Source organism: Rhea americana, unplaced genomic scaffold, assembly GCF_003343005.1.
Source record: "Rhea americana isolate MKP2758 unplaced genomic scaffold, rheAme1 scaffold_12, whole genome shotgun sequence".
In the NCBI taxonomy this organism is placed as follows: domain Eukaryota; kingdom Metazoa; phylum Chordata; class Aves; order Rheiformes; family Rheidae; genus Rhea; species Rhea americana.
Window position 1 is genome coordinate 388,072 of NW_028185261.1, and position 23,124 is coordinate 411,195.

Sequence of the window (23,124 nt, forward strand, 5' to 3'; positions counted from 1 at the left end):
AGTTACTAATCTTACAACCAAGAGCATCAGACCGTGGCAGGGAGAACTGAGTAATGGTAGAGCTTTGCCATTTGCTAGCCACTGTGCTGGCCAACACAGCTGAATAGGGGGGAAAGGCAGTTGTCATTTGATGCAGAAATCAGCAGTGTGCCCAAGATGTTGAATCCTGCTGCCACTGTTTTGCACAAAATTGGCAGGGAGGGAATCCTGTTTGAGAAGGTAGAATTTCAGCTGAGATACAGTGTTTCCTGGGGTAGTATTAGTCACTGCTGCTTTGTTCAGAGGTACTCCTGATCACAGCTCAGCCTTTAGCTCTCCTGCCTTAGTGAATTGATACACATGATTGCTGGAGTGAAGCATCATTCTAAACAGCTTTTAAAGAGCTCTAAGGAGGCATAGCACTGAGACTAGTTTGGCTGTGCACTGGTTGCACTATGGGGCATATACCTTATTTATCCTTCTGAGAAAATTTGAGAAGCTCTAAAGAAGTTAGAAAGCTTAGTTTTATTGCTAACAATACCATGACAGTCAAGGCTTTTCTCAAAAGGAACCTCTCATATATCATTTATCTATCTGTAAGGACTTCTATGTCTTTCACCTCAGTCTCTGTGTGGAAACAGAATATTGCCAACAGCATGGCATTTAATACTGAGCAGCCAGAACCTAGTTTTGTGATTAAAATTACCATTTTTAATGTAACTCCTCTACCTTGTAATTGAAGTCAAAATATATACTGAAAAAATATTTTAAATTACTTAGATTTCATGCAAAAGCACCTATAGTTTTTTGTATTTATCTAATAAAAATTATTAGGAATACAGATATACTGTCATAATAGGAGGTTTATTAGGAATACAGATATACTGTCATAATAGGAGGTGAACCTAAATGGAGCGCGTTCACATTTCTGTAAGATGTATTCACACCCTTGGTTTCTGATAGAGCAACAGGTGTAAGATATCAAAGGAAAATGCAGCGTATTAAGTATGCATAAACTTAATCATGCCAGGTTCAGAAAAAGTAAAAACAAGTGAAGTTCTAAATAAAAAAATACATGAAAAGATAAGATGAGAATAAAAACTAATCAGAAAGATGGAGAAAAAGAATAAATCCAAAAGGGAAAACTGCACAGGATAAGAAGTGAACTGGATTAATTCTAATGAATAGTTGAAAAATAGGATATGCGAACACTGATGTCTGAATGAATGGTACATGAATACTGAATTAAAGGCATGAAAGATAGTGAGAAACACCAAACAAATAACATCAGCATGAAAGATACTACTTCAGAGTACTCAAACTTTCCAGTTTGATAAAGACAGCACAAACTAAAATTTGTTTAACCTGTGCCCATTTCTCAGTTACTCATCAACAATTCTGCTCCTTATTCATAGTGGTGTGGGAAAAAAAAAGAAAATTTAGGTTTTATGAGTTGGGATGAGACCTACTTCGTCCTACTTCATCATAGGCACATCATTTATTGAAGGAGAATTTTTTTTTCATAGATTTTTCATAAATTTAATTCTTGTGCTTTATGATGAGGCGGCTTTTCTGACTTCATCATTGCTGTATCAATAGGCTTACAGTTTCTTAGCAGAAGTGTTACACGCTAACACTAACATCCTATTGAAAATGGAAAACGTGATAAAATCGCACATAGAATAGGCTGACAGGAAAACCCTTTCAGAACAGCTGTGCTAGTAATGGAACAGTTTGATCTTGAAATGATGTTCATCTCAAAGTTATATCTCTATAATCTCCATAGAACATTGTTAAGAAAATTTTAAAACAATGGTACTAACTGAAACTGCACTGCAAAGCTGAACCAGCACTAGCAAAGGTCAAGAACATTAGGGAAATCTTTTTCACCCATACAAAGCTGGAACTTATAGACAGTGAAATCATATTGTTTGTGATTTCCAGAGGGATACCCTTTATTCTTAATTCTTGACTGTGGTATTTACTTGTGCTTGCAGGGGAAATATCATGGTAATCCCATGCATATAGCAGTGATCATCTCAAACTGTTTAAGAGAAGAAAGAAGAATTTTAGCTGCAGCTAGCATGCCTGTACAGGTAATGAATTACATTTAATTAATCTGCTTCCTGTTTAATCTGCTCACATGCTTTTAGGATTGAATCCTCTCTTGTCATTATGAATCCCACTAGAATGATTTCTGTGCACTAGGGCTAGAAGACCAAACTCATATGCATGTACTTCATTAATAGCTCTACTACTGCAAACACTGATAAAAGTGACTTCTTTGTCATGGTTTATCTTCAGAGATTTAATCCGCAGAAAGGCTTTAGAGAAATTATTCTTTACAAAGCAGATGTGTGTGTTATGTAATGCACCAATTATTCATATTAATTATGCAAGGCAAAAGACATTCTATTCTATATGTTACAAAGGTGTTGATAGCTTTTATGTTGTTTGAAGAAAAAACTTTAATTACATATAAAATCTATTTTTGGGAAATTCTTATATGGGTAATTTTTTTGAGTCAGCTCCATCTACAATAGTATTCTGTTACTCTCCTGTGGCTGTGATATATATTCTTACATGAGTACTGAGATGCAGGTCTTTTTTAGAAACCTCATATTTTATATTTCAGTTTCTGTAATTTCCTACGTGTTTAACATTTGCAGTGTATCCATATCCTTTCACCTTCTTGATTTCAAAGTTAAAGAAGCATGTTTTTCAAGTCTGTGGAGCTACACAGATTTAGCTGTCTGTCTGATCTCCTGCCAGCTGAAAATCTGGTTCTAAATTCCGTTTCTATGCTAGAACTTGCAGCACCATTACATGTTTGAAATATTTTATTTATGTATTTTTATTATTGTTGTATTTATTATATAATATATATTATTTTATTATGAAATATTTAGAGGAAATAGCATTGCTGATTTTAAGCACCATAACTCATCCACTTATTGTTTGATGTGTTCCAGGGGCCATTGGAAAAGTCTTTGCAGAATTCTGTGGTTTCAGAAAGACAAAGAAATGTAGAACACAAAGTATCAGCCATTAAGAATAGTGCTCAGGTATTTTGCTATCCTATTTTTTGTTTACGCAGCCATGATTTTCATATAGACATCCTTTAAGTATTTTTGAGCCAGACAGCACAAATATTAGTGCAAATGTGCCACTCAAGCCATTTCATTGTTCTAAAGAATCTCAGCACAGGCCAACTACACAGGACATGCCTGGAATCTCAGGCAGGTTTTCACAGCTTTTGTGGATTCAGTGTAAGAGCTAGCTCTTTCAACTTATGTGAGTTGCAGTCAGAGCACTGAGTGCAGTAAGAAGAGATCTGTCTCTAGAAAGATACGAGGTTCAGTAAATGTATTTCTGCAACTTCATCCCAATTATTTGGGTCAGAAGTAGGCAACCTTCCTGACCTCAGAGTTACATACTGAGATTTTTGTAAGGTTGAAGGCTCCATGATGTAATGACATGTTTTGGACACCTGAGGGAAGAACAACACTGGGAGCTGATCGTAACAATTCTCCAGGAATTGTCATACCATTTTAGGGTAGAATTGGACTGAGCCAACCATGTAACTATATCCAATAGAGACCTGGAAATTTCAATCACAGAATACCTGTGGGTTCATTTCAAGCCAGGGTAAGGATTCAGATTACCTACAGCCTTTTTGTCATTACTGTCCCACTTTCAGCTATATGGCAGTCTTAGCGTGGAAGTTGTATCTGAATTATTTTTATATGCCATTCAAGAACAACACAGTTGGTATACTGGAAAGAGGTCCCAGTAGCTTCCTTTCATAAGCTTCCTCTTGTAAGTATCTCTTTGAATGAGGAAAGTAGGGCAGAGAATAAAACCCTTAAAAGGATAAAGCTAGCTTTAGAAGAATGTGGTACTAGATCTCTATCAACATAGAGTTATAAGATAAGAGTTGCAGAGCAAAAGCGACCAAAGCTGCAGCCCAGTCGCCTACCACATTGCTCTTTCAGCTGTGTCTAGCAAGCATGAACTCCTTTCAATAAATTTTCATGTAAAACCTGTCTGTGGGCCTCTATATGGGGAAGTGCAGTCATTCTTTTGAAATTCACTGAAAGACAGTGAAAATTAGAATAATTTCTAGATACAAGGTTTTGTAGTAGGTAATTCAGTTGAACACAGCAACTGAAGCAAACTCCTTGTATAGGCAGTTTCATAACTTACACAGGTAATGTCAAAGTTTAGTCTCTAAAATGAAAAGTAAAACAAATCATTAACTCTGTGTGTCCTACTTTAGCAAATAAGTTTTATACTTTTCCCAAATGCTTAGTTTGCATATCTCAGGGAACTAAAAAGGATTGTTTATAAGCTGCTGGCAGAATCAAGGCTTCCTATTAATGACACAGAAACAGGCTCCAGAAGTAAGATAGGATATTTTCTAGTTTATGTATATTTATATATGTATTTAAATATATGTTTATATATATTTAAATTAGTATATATTTAAATTATCTTTGTAAATTGTATGATCATTAGAAAATACCTTCTAGACTTTTTGTAGTAAGCATGCAAGCAACACCTTGCAAAAAGCCAAAGCAGTAAAAAAAAATTGTTTCTTTATCCAAGTTCTTGAGGAATTATCTAAAAATAAAGCCCTTGAACTGTGTTTCTGTCCCTTGCTCCACCTTTTTAATTTTTGCAGACCCCATTCAATTTCCCACTGAAGTCAATGCAAAGTAATTCATTAGCCTAAATTTTGATCAGTCGTTTCAGGGAATGTAATCCTGTTTTAAGACAGTCTTGTACAAGGTAGGGGGCTTTTGAGAAAAAATATTGATCTCAAGAAAGCTTGCAGATCTTCAAATTTTAATGCATAACAAACAAATGTTTGAAAAAAACACAAAAATCTGAAGCTCTTCAGAAGAAGGTGCTACTTGTTGACACTGTCTTCATGGATAGGTGCTGCTGTTCACACAGAGGTATTAGTTTTCCAAAATTACTGCTTGACTTAGTCTTTTTAAAAAAATCTTTTGCGTATCTTTAAGAATGGCTGCATATAATCATTGATTTTCACTTTTAAGAGAACATTAATCCACCATGTCAGCCATGGTATGATTTAAGATGTTAACAGAAAGTGGGAAAATCTTTGCGCTGCTTTAAAGTTGCAAGCAGAGAGTAATATTATTGCTGTAATAATTTAAATTTAACTCAGGCTAAATGTAATAATTTCTATCTTGCACTAAATCATTGAACTAACATACAAGGAGTAGGTCAGTTGCATCAACTAAAATTTCACTATGGGAGAGAGAATAACAGCTGACTTTCTGAACAAGTGAAATAAATCTGTCTAATAATGTATATTCACATTCCTAATTCTATCATCTATTTTCCTAAAGTTTCCAGAACTGCTTAGGAACTTTAAAATGGTAGGAAAAGAAAATACTGAATTATGCCTTTATCCATTATAGAACACATTTCTTTTCACATCATTGTAATTACCCAAATAACTTCTTTCTTTTATTTTCCCTGGGAAAGATGACAGACCAAGATGTCAAATACTTGGAAGACTTGCAAGAGGAATTTGACTTCAGATATAAAACAATACAAAGCTTAGGTAAGATTTTTTGTTGTAATTTTTAGATTATCTAGGAAAAGACCGATTTGGGGTCTAGAGTCCAGTCTCGGTTGTTTTTCATGTGTTACCCAACTAATATATGTAAGTACAAAACCCGATTCTTGGGAAGTTTACATGAAATTGTAGCCAGTAATGTAATGACTCTTTTGAGTTAAGAGGGTAATTATTGATAAAGTACAGTTATTTTCTATAAATAAGCTGTTTAACAGCATGGAAATAGTATTTTTCTTAATTTAAAGAACATATTTTTGCATTTCATACTTGACATGTCCCTTCCTTGGCAGGATGTGGAAGAGCCTCATTTCGCATAGTGTAGTTGTGCGAAACTAATTTTTATCCTCTAACTTGGCTTTCTGTTCTTTTTTGACTACAGTAGTAATAAAGAACTGGTAAATATTCTGAATGCATGTTTTATTAGCCTGTGATGGTTCTGAGGTCTGCACGCTGCCACAGTCCTTGCATGATCTCTTTCAGAAAGGAAACTGAGGTCCACCTGTGTCTGCACAGATATCTTTACATTATCTCCCTTTTAAACATGGAGGGATGTATGGGGCTTGCAATGTCCCTCTTCTTAAAGATGACAGTGCTATATGTTTAAGGCAGGACATGGCCGGGCAATCAGAAGAGATCCAAGTCGCCGTAGCTTGAGTTGCTGGACATCAGCTCAGCCATCATTATTGACCATGCAGATGATTGAAACCTAGCCTACTTGTGAAATAAAACATGTTTGCTTAAATGACTTTCAGAGCTGGAAATCTGATTGTGTCAACAAATGCTATACACTAGCACAGCCAGCTTGAAGTGCTTTAAAATGTGTGCGTGAGCAACTGCTGTGGCTGATTTTACAATCAATTACTTGTCTGTCTCTTTTGAAACACATATTCTGATGTAAGGGGAAGACACTGATCCAGAGCTCAGCAGACACAGTTGGCACCAAATTATTTTTTGAAGGTAGCATATAAGATGCAAGAAGAGCAAAATAGGAGAAAGTGGGGGAACAGTCTGCATGTGGAAAAAAAGTGGGGCAGGCTTGGAACTAATGCATGATCCAAAGGAGAAAAAATGTTGCGGAGAGGGGGCAATACCAAGCAAAGAGTACTCATGGCTGCTGAAATCCCCATGGTAATAAACACTTAATCTCCATTTCAGATGCCTAACCTTCATTCCCTCAACCAGCCATGTAATTCATATTGAGTCCAAAGAGCTGTACTCGAACTGCTGACACCGTGAGAACACTTCTGCACAGCAGATCAGTCGTTGATCTAAGCCAGACTTGTATAATGCACCAGTATGCACATGAATAAGAAATTTACAGATTTTTATCTATCTTTTCAACCTTTTCCTCTTCTCTATGCACATACATATATAAAGAGTGAGGTCATACATCTGTATCTTAAATTTGTGTTAAGGTTAGTCTATTCAAGTGAAATATATTATTACATAATTTACTGATGTCTACAGTCAATTTTGTCACTACTTCATACTGCAGTCTGGTCATGGTTTTTCCCCCTCTCCCTACTATAAACACACAGACACACACCCACACACACATTTACACTGAATTTACTAGGTGATTTTTTTTTCATCCTCCCGCAGAGCAGAGTGACAAAAACAGCGCCCTCATTAAACAGGAAATGTTGACGTTGCAGGCTATGCTCAATACTTTAGACTACAAGAGAAAGGTTAGTGACATGTTTTGTCATTTGTGGTTCGTTTGCTTTCTTTTCTTATTCCCACACTGAATAATCTAATGTGTATATGTGCCTTTTAAAACCCTCTTCTCAAAAGAGCAGACAAGTAGAGTATGAGTTTGAAGTACACAAAAGGTTTTGTGTGGGCGTTTTTTGACTAGTAGTTAATAAATTGGCCATTAAGTAACAGCCTAATCAGGGACATCATTCTGTACACATTAGAAGGAAGGTGAGGGCATCGCTACTTATGTACTGTGCTAGATAGATAACTTAATTGGAGATCTATAGCTTTTAAAGTATTCAAAATAAATATAATTAATAATTGCAAAAAGAAACCCCCAAATTCCTAAAGAAACAGTACTTTGCTCTGTTCTGCAGCACTGCGAGTATGACATGAATATGGTCAGTATTCCCTTGACCAGTTCCTTGCTTGTACAGAAAGTAATGGATTTAGGTAATTTGAGTCCAGATGTTTTTTAAAAGTTAAAAGCAGGCAATCTAACAAAAAATATCCACAGCTGTGCATTGGCTACCATACAAAATAAAAGAAGGACTTTCTGGCCTTGACAGTACTGGTAAGTGTCTACATCCTGGAGATGGTATACCTACAATGAAGACAGCAATTTCTGCGTACCTCTCGCTCATAAAAAGAAGTTTTATGAAGAAAATTTCATCAATATTCAGGGTTAATTTTAAGTACAACAGATGATGAATATAATCACCTCTGAGTTAAAAAGAAGCTAAAGTGGTAGAGGCTAAGTAGAGTTACTTTCAAAATAATTCAAAAGTTTAATCAGCTCTCTCTGATAATTGCTGAATTTTGTGGCTGTTATCCGTGGTCAGTTTGTGACAGCTTTCCTATTCTACAGGAAGTACTCAGTAAAATAGGACGTGTAATTCATGAAATTGATGTCTTGATGAACAATATGCTGACTGAAGAGTTGCTAGACTGGAAAAGACGCCAGCAGATTGCCTGCATTGGAGGCCCTCTCCACGGTGGGCTTGACCAGCTCCAGAACTGGTAAATTTACATTTAGCTTATGTTTCCACTGAAAACCACAGGAAGTCTACTGCTCAACAGTAAGCATGAAATCATGATCCTTTTACATCAGTTGGCTTGCTACCTTGCAACAGCAGCAAGTTCATTAGCAGCTAAGCAAATAAGCAAGTAAAATACAGTTGGTTTTGATAGACAACATTTGCTATTGGAGGGAATAACACCACAATGAACTGCTGAGACTGAGCCATTGCAGTTGATTATTTCTTTTTTTGGTTTGACAGTTGTTCCAGGTATATGATACACATCTTGTAGGGAGTTTTGCTTGAGTAAGAACTGTGCTGACTGAGTTTGTCACTAAGGATAGTGGGAGTTTTGTCTAGGTAGGAGCTGGGTAGACACTTCATGCTTTGACTCAGTAGGTACATCACTCCTCCAGACTTAAAACTGAGCAGGAACTAAATGGAAAAAGTATTCTTTGTCATGGTAATAGAACACTACTCTAAAGAAGCTAATTGCAGCTAAAACCAAGTAGCATTATGTTTAAAGAGATAAGGCAGCTGGAGAATAACCATCATGTTCATTTCTCTCCTGTCAAACTTTTCTACTCTTCTGGAAAAGATGAAGTAAAGAGTAAGAAGAAAAAGAAAGGAGAACAGCAATGAACTTTTTTTTTTAACATGTAAATAAAAAGTTAACTTTTTTGCTTTTTCTTTTTGTGTTTTTTTCCACTGAAGTATTTTTATTCTATTGAAGATATTTAAAAATATCTTAAAATTATGTTTTTATATATACATATACTATTAAACTATTATCAAGTACATTTGGATTTTATTTTCATTGTCATGGTTTTACATTTCTGAAAAATTCGCTTCCTTAGACTTGATAACTTGTTTTTTCTTCATATAAATATTCTCCTTTTAAAGAGGACATTTTGCAAAACTGCTAAGTTGTAGGAGAGAAATAAAATTGGCACAAATACTGTACATGCAAATCACATATGTATTTCTTCTAAATGTCATCACAGACAATGTTGCATTGCTGTCAGTGAAGCCTTTTGAGAAAGTATTTATCTCTGAAAATAAAGCAGGAGAGTTTACCTTGTATATGTTCATGTCAAAAGATAATGAATGGTCTTTAGTTTGTATAAAGCTAAAAAGCACCAATTAGTACTGATTCTGATTTGTCTAAGCAAGAACTTTAGTATCCATTATGTTCTAATAAGTAATTTACATGAAAGGATGCAAACTAATCTTTTGTCCTGCTGTAGTTTTACACTGTTGGCAGAGAGTCTTTTTCAAGTTAGAAGGCAGCTGGAAAAACTGGATGAACTGTTGACCAGACTGACTTATGATGGAGATCCTATCCCAGTGCAAAGACCTCAGCTGCTGGAAAAAGTCAATTTTCTGGTCTACAATCTTTTCCGAAAGTACGTAAACTATTGTAAATTTACATCATTTGTTTGAACTGACACAGTTTATTGGCAACAGTGAGATTATATTGTTAAAAATAAAAAATGAAAAAGGGTTGGGTCTACAGGAATTTTAAAGATTTAGTTCCTAATGTAGAAAGAACGTACACCTTAAATCAAAACTCATAGAAGCTGATGGTACCACCAGGCAGCTTCTCATGTGTAGCCCTTAAAGTTTTGTGGTCAAGTTCTGCCTGTAGGTGAACACAGAAAATCCACTTACTTCAGTAGGAGTCATGGACATACTACTGAGAAAAGTTGTTGTAGTAAAGCGATGAGTTTCAGTTTCTTCCTTGTCTTTCCTCCTCCTCACCAAGACATTCTTCCCTCCTAAATTGACCTATTAACATATAAAATACTTACTGTCATTATTCCTCTTCCCTTTCATATTGGCTCTCCTAGAGATATACCACAAGTGACTATTCTATTAGCTTTATCTGAAAGAAAACATGGCTACTTGTCTTTTGAAAATTGAAAAAAAAGAAAATGAGTATTTAATTTCACTGAAGCCGAGTTCAGTGTATTTTCATGTATAGTTTCATGGTTATGACACATGTCTGGGTTTTCCCAGTGAATGCAATGTGTCAGTGCTGTGGAGTTTGTTCTGAGCTTTAATATATTCCAAATATCTGTTTCTTCTGGGAATAATGCAATTGCAGGTTAGACCACTAACTCATTTAGAGAGCTGAGAGTTGGAATTTGTACATCCCACTTCAGCATCTGTAGAAAAATAAGCCTCAGTGAGATATTTTTTTTCCCTAAGTACAACTGTTCATTTATGCATATTCCTATCAGTCTATTTGTTTCATTTCTTTTCACACTAGTTCATTTGTGGTTGAAAGGCAGCCCTGCATGCCAACACATCCCCAGAGACCAATGGTTCTTAAAACTTTAATACAGTTCACTGTTAAATTAAGGTAAGGAAAGGAAATCTCATATAAATTCCTTCATTTGTGTACATTTTATCCTAGGAGACAATTTCAGAGTTTAAAAACAAAGCAGAGCAAGTTCTTTTTAGAGTCAAGCAGAGATACTTTTGACTCCAGTAAGAGTTTCCTTGAGTGCAGATATAAATGCTGCAGAATTGTCACTCATAATAAGTGACAATAAGAAGCAAATAGGCATAAGGAAAACAGGCAGATTTTTGGGGCAAAAGCCAGTACCTTCAGGATTTTGTATGTATTAGATTTAATTAATTTAGCTTTAATGATTTTGCAAACTAAGCAAGTAATGTTCCATATAATGTATGCCAATACTAGAATAGTTTCAGAGCCACTCTTGCTCTTAGGAAAAAGAAATTTCAGCATTTTTGGAGGCTCTGGTGTCTTCATGACAGAAATTATTTCTCTCCCACTGGCTCCTTGCCCACTTTGGGAAAAGACAAAGATTAGAGGGGAACTTGCATTTCATTTCTATCTAGCAGGAGAAAGAAAGTATGGAATATGTAGGGGTCAGGAATGGAAAGGGTACGTGAAGCACATGCACATGTACAATGCAGTTGCAGATCATGCAAAGTCTATCTCTTGGTTATCTTTTTTGTTGTCTCTCTATCCCTTCCCTCGAGTGTATACTAACATTTTCACATACATGGAGGGAGGATAGAAGAATTGCCATTAGAATCAGCTCATCCTTTCTGAGTATGGGACCCTTTGAATCATGATACAATCCTGGATGCTTAGTCTTTTCAGATTATAATCATTTAAGATACTTTGGTGTGGAATTACTGGTCTGTAATATTTTCTGTTGACAAACAAGTTTATTCTGAAAGAGTTTCTGATTTTGACTGTTCACTTTTACACTTTCTGTTTCAAAGGCTGCTAATTAAGTTGCCAGAGCTGAACTACCAAATCAGAGTGAAAGCAACTATTGACAAGTAAGAAACTTTAAAGTGAAGTATTAGACAACTCTCTCTTCCTACAGAAACAATACAGGTTTTTCAGTAGCTACCCTGTCTGATTTAGAAGGCACTTTAAAAAGGAAAAAAAAAAAGAAACATTAAGAACATTTATTTGTTTCAGAAAAAGTGGAATGTTTGTGTTTTTTAAATAAGCTTCCGCTTTTAATTAATATTTTTAAATTTGAGACAAGAAATCTATTTAAGATTTGTTTCAAGATTTGGATGAAATTCATCAGTCTCAAATAATAGCATCATACTAAAACTTTGAATTAAATTGTACTCCATTTGTAGGATAGATTGTATTGAAATGTCACTTATCTCATGTTCATAGCCCCCGTACCTTCAGTGCAGCTGCCCCAGTTAGTATATGAAGTTTGTGCTTGGAAAGCTGATGCTGTAAGTAGTAGCTATGATAGCTTAGAGTTTTACCCCTCTCTGAAATTAAAGCTTTTACATAAAATCCTCCTCTGTAAGGGGTTCAGTGCTCCTTCATGTCCCTATTTCTTACAGCAATCCAGAGTGCTGTATAGTTTCAGCTACTTGTTTAAAAAATGCATTTGTATTGGTTATACATATTAACTTTTAACAGACAAACCAAAATCTGCTGTCTCAAAACATGTTTCTAAATGCAAGTATGGTTTAAACTTTCACTGATTCACAAGTCTGTTTCTTCCCTCTGCCCGTCTTCTCTTTAGGAATGTTTCAACTGTGAGGTAAGAAAATAAAATACGAAATTTCTTAAATTATCCAATATGATATTACTTGCCATTGAGCACATAAGTGTAATGTCTTCCCTAGTAATCGCAGATTCGTTCTATGTGGAACTCATGTGAAGGCTATGAACATGGATGAATCAGCAAATGGAAGTCTGTCTGTAGAATTTCGGCATTTGGTAAGTTTGCTCTTTTCTTGTTACGACCCCCTAGTAAAGAACTAAGATATTTCTTACAACTAGACAAGAACTGTACTACTGTTGAATATACGCTTGGTTTTTTTCTTCCTTTACTCCTAGAACCTCTTTACCCTATTCCTTACTTCTGTAAGATAAACATACAGATTTTCACAGAAAGAACAAAGTAAATCTTATTTTAATGCCAGTAAAGGAAAAGGCTAGTCATGCTAAATTACGTAGCTCTTAAGAAACTGAGTTTATAATAAATAAATACATAAAGAAAGTCTATGGGAAATATCTAATTGAATGTTTTAGATTTGATTGAAATTAATGCCTGAGATGACTGACTTTTGCAGGACTGTATTACTGTAACTTCTCTAATACCTTGATGAATTTTGCTTTCTAAATAGACTGCTTCACCTATGGTATTTTTGTGGCTTAACCACATATGCAGTGTATCATTGTAGTTTTGCAAAAGGAACTGGAGGTTGAAGATTTTTATTTCTATGTTGTATTACATATTTAGCAAGCACCTAATTAAAGCTTTACTGTATTAACCTTATTATAAGCTAGTCACTTAAAAAATTCTTTGGAAATATCAAGATATTGATTACTGAATGGACTTCTCAAGGTATAGTGTCAGAGCCTTCATTAGAGTTAACTCATATGCAGGAAATAAATCTTAATTATACACATACACTAAGAGTACCATGGTTACAAATGGTATTCTTTGTGTGTACTTCTGTCTGTAGTTTCTTTTCTACATAAATGCTGTTTTGCTTTATACAGCAACCCAAAGAAATGAAATCGAGTGCTGGGAGCAAAGGAAATGAGGTTCGTGGATTTATTTTACATAGTATTTTTGATTACTCTGAGGTGTACTTCAGATTGACTTTTATTTAATTCATACAGCAAAACATATTTAAGTATATTAGGTTTTGAAATATATAGTATCCTTATAAAAAGGATAGAACTCAATTATCATATGATGAGATAACAAGAAATTTCAGAAGTAATCATAGAAATTTTGATTAAATGCCTCAAATTTATGTATTAAAAACGTTACAGGGAGGTAGGAAGTAATAAGCTGAATGTATGCATTTGTCTTTAATGCCTTCTTTTTGGTCTGACATTTACATTTTGAAAAAATAAGCTTTTTGAGTTTTCTGTTTAATACAGTTTTCCCATAGGAATGGTTCTTTAAATATATACTCTGTTGGCCAAGTTTACAGCTGAAAAAGGGGTTTAATTATACTTGCATCAAAGAATTTTGCTTGCCTCAACTGGAACAAATGTGTGATTAGTTTACTAATAGTTATCTGAATCTAGTCTTATGTTCCCCCCTTGTGGTGACCTTATATTATGACATGCTGGACCTAATAAAGAGCAATTTTGAAGTATCCAGACTTCACAAGACGTACACATGTCAACTGGCATGTAAAATGAACCAGTGTTGCACCTGATTGTCTCCTAGTAGAAATGCTCAAAATCTGTACATTCCTGCTTTCTAGGGAATAGTATTGTACTATTGATATATAGTATGAATGTAGGCCAATGATAGGTATCCTTTTGCTGACTGAGGGCCAACTGGGATTTGAAGATAACTTGGGCATTTGCACTGTAGCATAGAATCATAGAATGGTAAGGTTGGAGGGGACCTACTCTGGAGGTCACCTAGTCCAACCCTCAGCCCATATCACCCCAACATCTGAGGCTGTACTACACGCATCCTTGTACTTAGCACACCTGTATTCTGTATCTATGCTATGACTTTCCAAAGCAAAAGACATCCATTCCAACACACAGCTGCTTCCTGCAGCACAGCCAATATCGACCTTCCACTGCTCCACGTTACTCCTCCATTGTACAACTCCAACTTGCCAGTGCTAACCCACATGCAGAACCGTGTGTCCCACACGCCCCACTTCGCAGAGCACTCCCACCTTCCTGTGCTACCCCCAGCAGCCTTCACATCCAGATCTCTGCTGCATGGGTGGGAAACTCATACTAAGAACACCTCCGAGAAAAAGGACAGGGGATGTTCTCAACCAGCAACTGAAGACAGTGGAGAGGGAAGGGAAAAAACACAAATAGATAGCAAGTCTAGGGTGGCCATGGACCATCATCATAAATTTAGCGTAGCTATTTAACAGCAAAAATCTTCTGTTGAACCTCCGACTGAATCAAGAGTCAGAAGCTTGCAACCAATGATTCAGCCATTGCCAGTGCTACGTTAAAGTCTACCGAGATGAATGAAATTACATAAAATGTGTATATGAATGCCATATCCTTACCTAGGAAGCAAAATAGACTATACTGCTGTAAGATACATAATAGCTGTGTAACTTTTTTTACACAGTAGAAATGGTAAAGTTGCATTAGTAAGTTAAAAAAAAAACAACTCATATCACATCCAGAATAGATGTAGTTATGCAAGTACAAAAGTTATTACAAGTAATCTTTAAGTACAAAAGAAAGGTGTGATCAGCACAGATAATTTTAGCCAGAAACCTAAAGCAGAAGATATTTGTGCATGCTTAATACTGTGTTTCTGAATGGAATAACTTACAACTTGATTAGCAACACTGAAACTCAAAACTCACTTCCCAATTACTTTGCTGCTTACAAAGTCATTTTCATCAGGTTAAACAAACGCAAAAACGTAGGTGTAAAAGTGTTACTGTTCTACCTTTGGTAGCATTTCACACTCACTTTCTGTGTATATAGCTGCACATAAATGCATGGCCATGGAGAATGACAACAGCTCTGCCGTAATTGCCTGTTAATTTCCTCAGATGGTGCTTTTCCTTGGTCAAAGCACAATCTGTGCAATTATTATTAGTGGGAACAAGTTGTATGATTAACAGCACCTATGATAATACAGAAACTTGGTTTGTTATAGGATGTTTAGCAAGTTTGGAATATAGTTCTGAGTTATGACTTACGTTGTAAAAAAAAAATTTTTGACAGCTCACTATATTTGAGGTCATATTCCATATACTTTCATGTAGATGTGCTTTTTTGCCTTAAAGATTTTTTTCCATGGGAAAATTTTGGTTTCTGCAAAATCAAAAATCAGAGGGGGAGAGCATTTTTCCTGACCTTTTTCAACTTTGTGTCGGCAATACAGTTTGAGTTGGATTGATTTTACCTGTACTAAAACATTTGAGTTTATTCTGTGATGCAGCTCCAGGCTGTGTTTTCCTACTGCATGGCAAATTCATAATTCAGATACCTGAGGTTCTCTTGTGATCTCAACCTTTCATTCACACATTATCTCTTGCTATAGTTTCCCATCCGTGTCCTGAAGGAGGTGCTTCCTAAGAAGGATGAGGCCATGAGGCACTTTCCTGAAGGAATGGTTTTATTTTACATTAACTTAATGTGGAATATTTCAGTAAATAGAAATGGAAGTATTTTGATTCAGGAACACAGATTTCTGAACTTTTTAAAAAGTATGACAAAACAAATGTCTGACAATGAATAAACAGGAAAAGGAAAAAAAATCTTTCAGTTTCAGGGGAATCAAAACAAATTGCAAAAGATCTGTTCCCCACGGGTAGAGATTCTGATCTTTACTGAGCAATGCTTGTTTGTAACCAAAACAAAAAGTATCTACTACAAACTTTAATCAACCATGCCAAACAGATTTTCTTTTCTCTCAAAGAAAAGCTTTTTTTTTTTATACCAGGTTTACTTTGGGTTAATGATTTAGGCCTCTAGTCCTTCAACTAGTGCCATCTGAGTATACTACAATGACAAGTAGGTCCCCGTCCTAGAATACTTTTCTTTTAAGACCCAAGGCCTCTTTTGTTCATCATTTTATTTCTAGTTTGAAGTTTATTATCTCTAGTTAAGTTAGAATTGTCAATCAGTGAAGAAACTTTAAGAAAAGAAAAAAGGTTGAGACATTTCCTCAGACACAAAAAGTAATCTGCTAAATTTTTGAATGTGCAACACCATGTTTAAAAGTAACATTTAAATGTTCGAAACAAAATTTAGAAGTTTAATAGTGTTCCTTTGCCAATGCTTAGTGTGTTTTTTAGATTCTTCAGAAAAACCACCAGATTTCTGGACTGATTTAATGTCACAGAGTTTAACAAACAAATGTTTTTCTTCCTTCCTTTCCTGCTCTATTTATAAATTTGAGGGGTGTTTTCTTTGAGTGTTGTGTGATCTCAACAGTTTGGAGTACCAAGAAAATGTTAAATGCCAGCTGTGCATTGTTTATTAATCTACTTATTCTCATAGGGCCCTCATATGGTGACTGAAGAACTGCACTCCATCAGCTTTGAAACACAGGTCTGCCTGTATGGATTGACTATAAATTTGGAAGTGAGTATTCCAGCCAATTTTCTGTGGCAAAAATAAAAAATATTTTCCAGCTGCTTATAGAAGAACAACCATGTTGGGCCAGACCACAGGTCTGCCTATCCTTATCGTCAGCAGTAACCATAAGCAGATGTAAGATTTCCAGAACTTCTGGATAGAAACAGAGATTTACAGGAGCAATTTTTAGTCCTTCTGTTAGAAGCTCAAATATTGGCTCTCATTGTAATTTTGAAAAGCTACACAAAGGCAATATATCTTGCTAAGCAAAGACTGTGAGATCTACTGAAGTCAGTGACAAAATCCCTACCGTATTGTCTGGAAGGCACACCCCTGCATAAAGCATGATAAACTATAGCACTGGAGAAAGTCTATGATACCAATTGCAAGTCAGAGGCTGATGATATCCTTATGTAGCTAACATGATCTTTAGAACCTCTTTTAGTGACAAGGTATACCATAAATCCCTTTTCTGGCTCCACGCAGCCATGCAGTTTCTGTTCTGTACCGTTGTCAAGAAGGCATCGTGTAGCTACGCTTGTTAAGCTTGCTACTTAGGTTCAGCTAAACCTGAGTCCTGAAAGTCCTGTGAAACTCTCCCCATGTCTTGAAATACAGGCTGAACAAAGTTTAAACATCACAGTTGGTTCTGCTGCACTGAACTAGAAGATCCCAGGCTAAAGAATAGATTTTGCGGAAACAAAGGACAAGAGGAAAAGAAACAGGAGGTTAAAAGAAAACAAAAGCTAAAGCAGCACTAACACTTTCCTCAGCAACATTAACATAGTCTGTTCTTTCTTTCCACCAGACAAGCTCTTTGCCAGTCGTGATGATTTCCAATGTCAGCCAATTACCCAATGCTTGGGCTTCTATTATTTGGTACAATCTATCAACCAATGATCCTCAGGTAGGTCCTTCAGCTTGCAAATACAGGCTTCCTGCATTTTCAAGTTTCCATTATTTGATTGCCATATGCATTTAAACACATACAAAAAAAGATTGTGTTTCCCTCTTATACTGGCCTTATTTTATTCATGCACGTTATTCTTATACCCATTTTTAGCCTGTATGAACATTATATTGTAACGTTGTTTCCCTTCCCTTTTGTTTCCTGCCCAGGCATAAAACCATGTGCAACCTTATTAGGCTGAATAGCGGTTTTCAAACTAAGGAAAGATAATAGCCGTTTTCCACAACTTTTCTAGTTTGAACTTGTCTTTCTTGAATGCAGTTGAGCAGAACTGTACCTGGTACTCCGCAAGAAATACAGAGTCTACTAACACAACTCAAAGCTGTCAAACTCAGGATCTGTACTGTACTTAAATGCTGTTTCCCTCATGCATTTTATAGAAGCTAGTACTTTTTTTGGAGCAGATCATAAGTGTTATGTAGCACCATCTAGTAGCTCTAATGCTGAGCAAAATCAGGATCATTATTTCTCAGTTTCTTGCTGGTTCAGCACATATTTTAGATTCAGTGACATCTGTTACTATTTTTGCAGGTGGTAGAATGGTGCTGTCAATAGCTCTTAAGTTTTCAGTTGGAGATTAGTAGCTCTCATATAGGTGTTCTGAGGAGAGAAGGAGCAAGATAGCTTACCACAGAATGCCTTTAAGAATGCTGGCAGGCCAGCTAACCTCACTTAGACTTCATTATAGCTCTGTGATGCTCCTAAGAGCCTTTTGTGTAGTCATTAATTTATTCATTAGAGATACAGTCCAAAAATCAAAAGTGAGCCAAATAATTCAACAACATATTACTATACATGTGCCTAATACTTTAAGATTTCTGTGTGCCAAATATATTAAAGTACAGTGAGATTATCTGCATTTATTGAATAGGTTTATGCATATTTTCATTGTCCTAACACATGATGCTACCAGAAACACAGCAAGGTATTTTATTATCCGAGACATGTGCACACTTTCATTCTGTGTCTCATCTCCTCCTCTCTCCTAGCATTCTTCTTAGCCACCCAAGTGAAACTTACTGGGTGGCAGAAGATGGCAAAGTTAGGGCATATTTGCCCCAGCTATCCCATGCTGTTTTTAACACTTCTAGATTTTGCTTAGTTACTTATAGCTTCCTTTTGCATGCTGTAGTGTTTTTTAGGATTACTAACTGTCTAAATAAAGCATTAATTCTGTTGCAGAATTTGTCTTTCTTTAACAATCCCCCTGCCGCCACTTTGAGTCAGCTCTTAGAAGTACTGAGCTGGCAATTTTCATCGTATGTTGGTCGGGGACTTAATTCTGAGCAGCTCAACATGTTGGCAGAAAAACTTACAGGTAAGTTTATAGAAACGTATAGATTGCATTTGCTTTTAGGCTCTTCTATGTGCTAGTCACAGGTGATAACTTTTAGCATGACCTTCATTTCCAGTGCTGACTTCAAAAATGCCACTACAACACTTTTTTCCTTTAAAGAAAAGTACACGTCAGCTTATTTTTACCACAAAGTGATTCAACTTCTGAACTTCTAGGCAGCTAAGCTGAAGAAAGAGGTCATCAGAGTCACACTGAACTTTACTTTGTTTCAGTAAGATTGCATGCATTAGAAATCCAAAAGAAGTCCTTTTGCTTGTTTATGTGGTTTAGTTTGGAATGGGTTTTTTGTTTGGTTTGTTTTTTGGGGGGGGAGGCGGGGAGAACCTTTCCTTTTGGGCCTTTTAGTTCTGGGATCCATCCTTCACTGATGAGGACGTAGAAAAGAGGCCCTACATGACTTAAGTTCAAAAGCAAGATGATCGTGTGAACACTTTATTCTGACTCCTCCAGAAAGGACCGGCCTTAAAAAAAGCTGGCAGAATTAAAATAAAAAAATGTGATGTTTGTCGAGAAGAAACAATTGTAACATGTGTCACAAGCTCTAAGAAACTCCAAGCTGAATTTCATTTTGCTGAAAGCATAGGGTGTAGCAATACTTCTACTGTCAGGAAAGAACAAAAGCATTTTTCAAATACTGCGGGAAATCTTTATTGCTTGCATAGCTAAGAAGCTAAGACCAATTTCCCTGGGTAGCAAAATTACTTTTCCTAATAGTTTCTTGGATGTTTCTTCATTAGTGGAGTTGAGGGGTGCCATTGCAAATCAGTGAAAATATACATATGGTAAGAAAATAAATCTTTGAACACAGAAGTTCAAGATAGGCCAAAATTTCAAGCTCTCACTAAAGACTGGAACTGAGCACATAGTGGTGCAGAAACGAAGTCCCAGACTGCTTTAAGCAAAGATTCCCAAAGCTATCATTTGTAGTAGCTTCTAAAGGATACACAAAGCTGCTGAATGCAGCTGAACACTCTCTCCATGTACACAGTCCTTTCGAATGCCCTTCTGAATCCCTCTCCAGGTCTGCATGTATGACACTTTCTTTCAAAAAAAAAAAACATAGATGCTAAATTATTTCAGCAGCTTCAGAAGAATTTTTATTTTTTGCTTTTAGGGCAACAAGTCAGTTACAATGATTATCAACTATCCTGGGCAAAGTTCTGCAAGGTAAGATTCTGAAAGTACAACTAGATGCTTCTTTCTCTCATTGCCTGCGTAGATGGCTAACTCCATCCCACTGATATGAGTGAAAAAGATTCCCACTTGCCATCTGTAGGACTCCTAGGCCTAGCAAAATCATAAATTCTAAAACTGTAATTATGAAAATAATGTTTCCAGAATTTTAAAGCTTTGGCTAAGAGATCTAATTGGTTCCATTACTACAGATGTGAGACTCTTAATAGCTTTTGACCGTTCTATTCGCTTTAGAAAACATTATACTCAAGTATGCCCTATGTATTTCTGTCAATAATCAATACAGATTGTGCTACCAAAGTATGCAGTCAGTCTGTATATTCAGTAATTTTGACAGGAATGGACAGAATTATTGAGAAGGAAGAGTAAATCTATTTGGCTTACATTAACTATGTTATTAAATACATATAGAACCTTGGAAGGAAATTCAACTTTCTTCCTGTCATTTCTCTCAAAATATAATTTCACAATGAGGAAGAAACATTGAATATGAACTTTTCTTTAAAATGAAAAAAAAAAAGAGGTGCTTCCAATGCATTTCTTAAAACTCAGTTGTTTTTGCATCAGACAAAAAGAAATTAACTCAGATCAACAGTTCAAATTTGTCGTTCTCAGTGGAACACAGACTAGGTTATTCTTAAGGAACTGAGATAGACATGCCATATGGATGTTGTGTAAAAGATAGTCTCACAATGCTCTTTTTATGTGCCTTTCTTCCCCCCCTCACCACCATTAGGAACATTTACCTGGAAAGTCTTTTACCTTTTGGGTTTGGCTCGAAGCCATACTGGACTTAATTAAAAAACACATTCTTCCTCTTTGGATTGATGGGTGAGCAATAAGGAAACATCTGTTTATTGATCTCTCTGCTTTTTTCTTTCTTCTTTATTAAGCTCAGTTTTAGCTATACAGAAGAGAATTTGCAAAAACTTGAATACTTCTGTTAACTTTTCAAAAATTTTGCCAAAAGGGGACAACATTGAATTTATTAAAAATATGGTTGTAGATTTCTCTTTCATCAGTTTGGTTAGCATACACTCAAGTACTGTGATGAATTTCATTATGTTTCATAGTTCTTCGAGCTCATTGTCATACTCCACATGTAATTCATGTGAAGCTTTTGTGATGTTTTGAAGACCGTATAAGCCTTTGCAGCTAGGCTTTTCACACATACTTGGATTGCTATATAAATTTTAGCCAGATGTATTACACAGAATGAAGTTTTCCAAAAGTGAAACTATGATTTTCTATTAAATTTCAGGTACATAATGGGATTTGTGAGCAAAGAGAAGGAACGAATTTTGCTCAAAGACAAGACACCAGGAACATTTTTATTACGGTTTAGTGAAAGCAATCTAGGTGGAATTACCTTTACCTGGGTGGATCAATTAGAAAATGGTACGTGTGATTAAAAAAATAACAATAACATAGAGCTCAAATTCTGCAATACATTTGCAGTACAAGAGCCACCGTTTTTTTGGTTTCTAACGCTTGTGTATCATGGCTTAGTTTACTTTTGGGCAAGATGCAAAAATCGTATTTATTGAAACAGAGTGAGAGTCTACCAATCAGCTCTTTATAAATATATATTAATTCATTAGATACCTGCAGGCTTTAAATTTACGTGCATAAACTTGCAGATGCTAATATTGGTTTAAAAAGAAAAAAACTCATGCCACTATAAGCTAAAGACGAAAGCTAAACTATGTTCCAGCTACAGCTGTTCAGCTATTTTTATTATCAGCAATTATAGTGCCTTTGTATTTTTTACAGGAGAAGTAAGATTCCATTCTGTGGAACCCTATAATAAAGGTCGTTTAACTGCACTGCCCTTTGCTGACATACTGCGAGATTACAAAGTTATTATGGCAGACAACGTTCCTGAAAATCCTCTGAAGTATCTGTATCCAGACATTCCCAAAGATAAGGCCTTTGGCAAACACTACAGCTGTCAGCCAAATGAAGGTTGGGCTCCATTTCTCTATTTACCTCTTCTGAAAAGCAACTTCAAAGTCACTGGCTACTCAGTAAATTTTGGGAGAGGAGGAAGGGAACAGATTCAGATGCTTCCTTTAATCGGCATCTTCAAGAGAACTGTTCTAATAAGTACCATTTATACAGCTGCATTTTGCAAATATATCCATAGATTTAGAGGTTACATTAGATGCTATCACATCAGTATTTAAAAGAAGCTAAGAAGTAGGCCTTGGGGTAGAATGAGTCAAAAAGAAGGATTTTTTTTCCCGAGCAATACAGTACAAACACAAAATAAAGTACTTGGATGTTGAAAGAAGATGAAACTGAAAAGTTACTCTACTTACGTGCTTAAAAACTGTGGAACCCTATAGCATGCTGTTTCTTTAATTTCAAGTAATTTTGTATTTTCCAAACAGCTTGGAAAACCCACTTTAATACCTCAACCAGACAGCAGTATAAGCCCTGGAAAATGCACTGGAAAATGCAAAAAGGGCTAGACAAGACTAGTTCTGAATGGGTGCAGGCCCATGCTCTTTCCTCTCTGAGTTACAAGTCAAGCTATTTTTTAGATCAACTTTACTCCTCCTCCCCCCCCACAAAAAAAGTGATTTTTCCAGGTAACAGTATAAGAGGATACAACTCCATTTCAATTCAAGTCCTTCTTACACTACTCAAAGGTATTTGGAGGCTACAAGTGTTTTTCCTCTTCATTTTAATTCTGTGGATTTTGCCTACTGCTCCAATTCTCAAAAA

General features: G+C 35.9%; 1 protein-coding gene across 4 annotated transcripts in view; it reads left to right on the forward strand.

Moving 5' to 3' along the window:
* The window catches only part of STAT4 (signal transducer and activator of transcription 4), a 44,401-nt gene that overhangs the window by 16,655 nt on the left and 4,622 nt on the right, over positions 1-23,124 (forward strand). Inside the window, exons 4-21 of one of the 4 annotated variants that reach the window (XM_085321287.1) lie at positions 1,977-2,075; positions 2,952-3,044; positions 5,497-5,575; positions 7,193-7,278; positions 8,157-8,308; positions 9,555-9,713; positions 10,580-10,672; positions 11,569-11,628; positions 12,348-12,365; positions 12,451-12,544; positions 13,334-13,378; positions 16,796-16,879; positions 17,682-17,780; positions 19,026-19,161; positions 20,315-20,367; positions 21,131-21,225; positions 21,656-21,792; positions 22,168-22,359. In XM_085321287.1, the coding sequence (XP_085177413.1) occupies positions 1,977-2,075; positions 2,952-3,044; positions 5,497-5,575; positions 7,193-7,278; positions 8,157-8,308; positions 9,555-9,713; positions 10,580-10,672; positions 11,569-11,628; positions 12,348-12,365; positions 12,451-12,544; positions 13,334-13,378; positions 16,796-16,879; positions 17,682-17,780; positions 19,026-19,161; positions 20,315-20,367; positions 21,131-21,225; positions 21,656-21,792; positions 22,168-22,359 (1,774 nt within the window). The remainder of the gene's footprint in view (positions 1-1,976; positions 2,076-2,951; positions 3,045-5,496; positions 5,576-7,192; positions 7,279-8,156; positions 8,309-9,554; positions 9,714-10,579; positions 10,673-11,568; positions 11,629-12,347; positions 12,366-12,450; positions 12,545-13,333; positions 13,379-16,795; positions 16,880-17,681; positions 17,781-19,025; positions 19,162-20,314; positions 20,368-21,130; positions 21,226-21,655; positions 21,793-22,167; positions 22,360-23,124) is intronic. The other 3 variants (XM_085321295.1, XM_085321303.1, XM_085321311.1) reach the window with 3 other exon arrangements.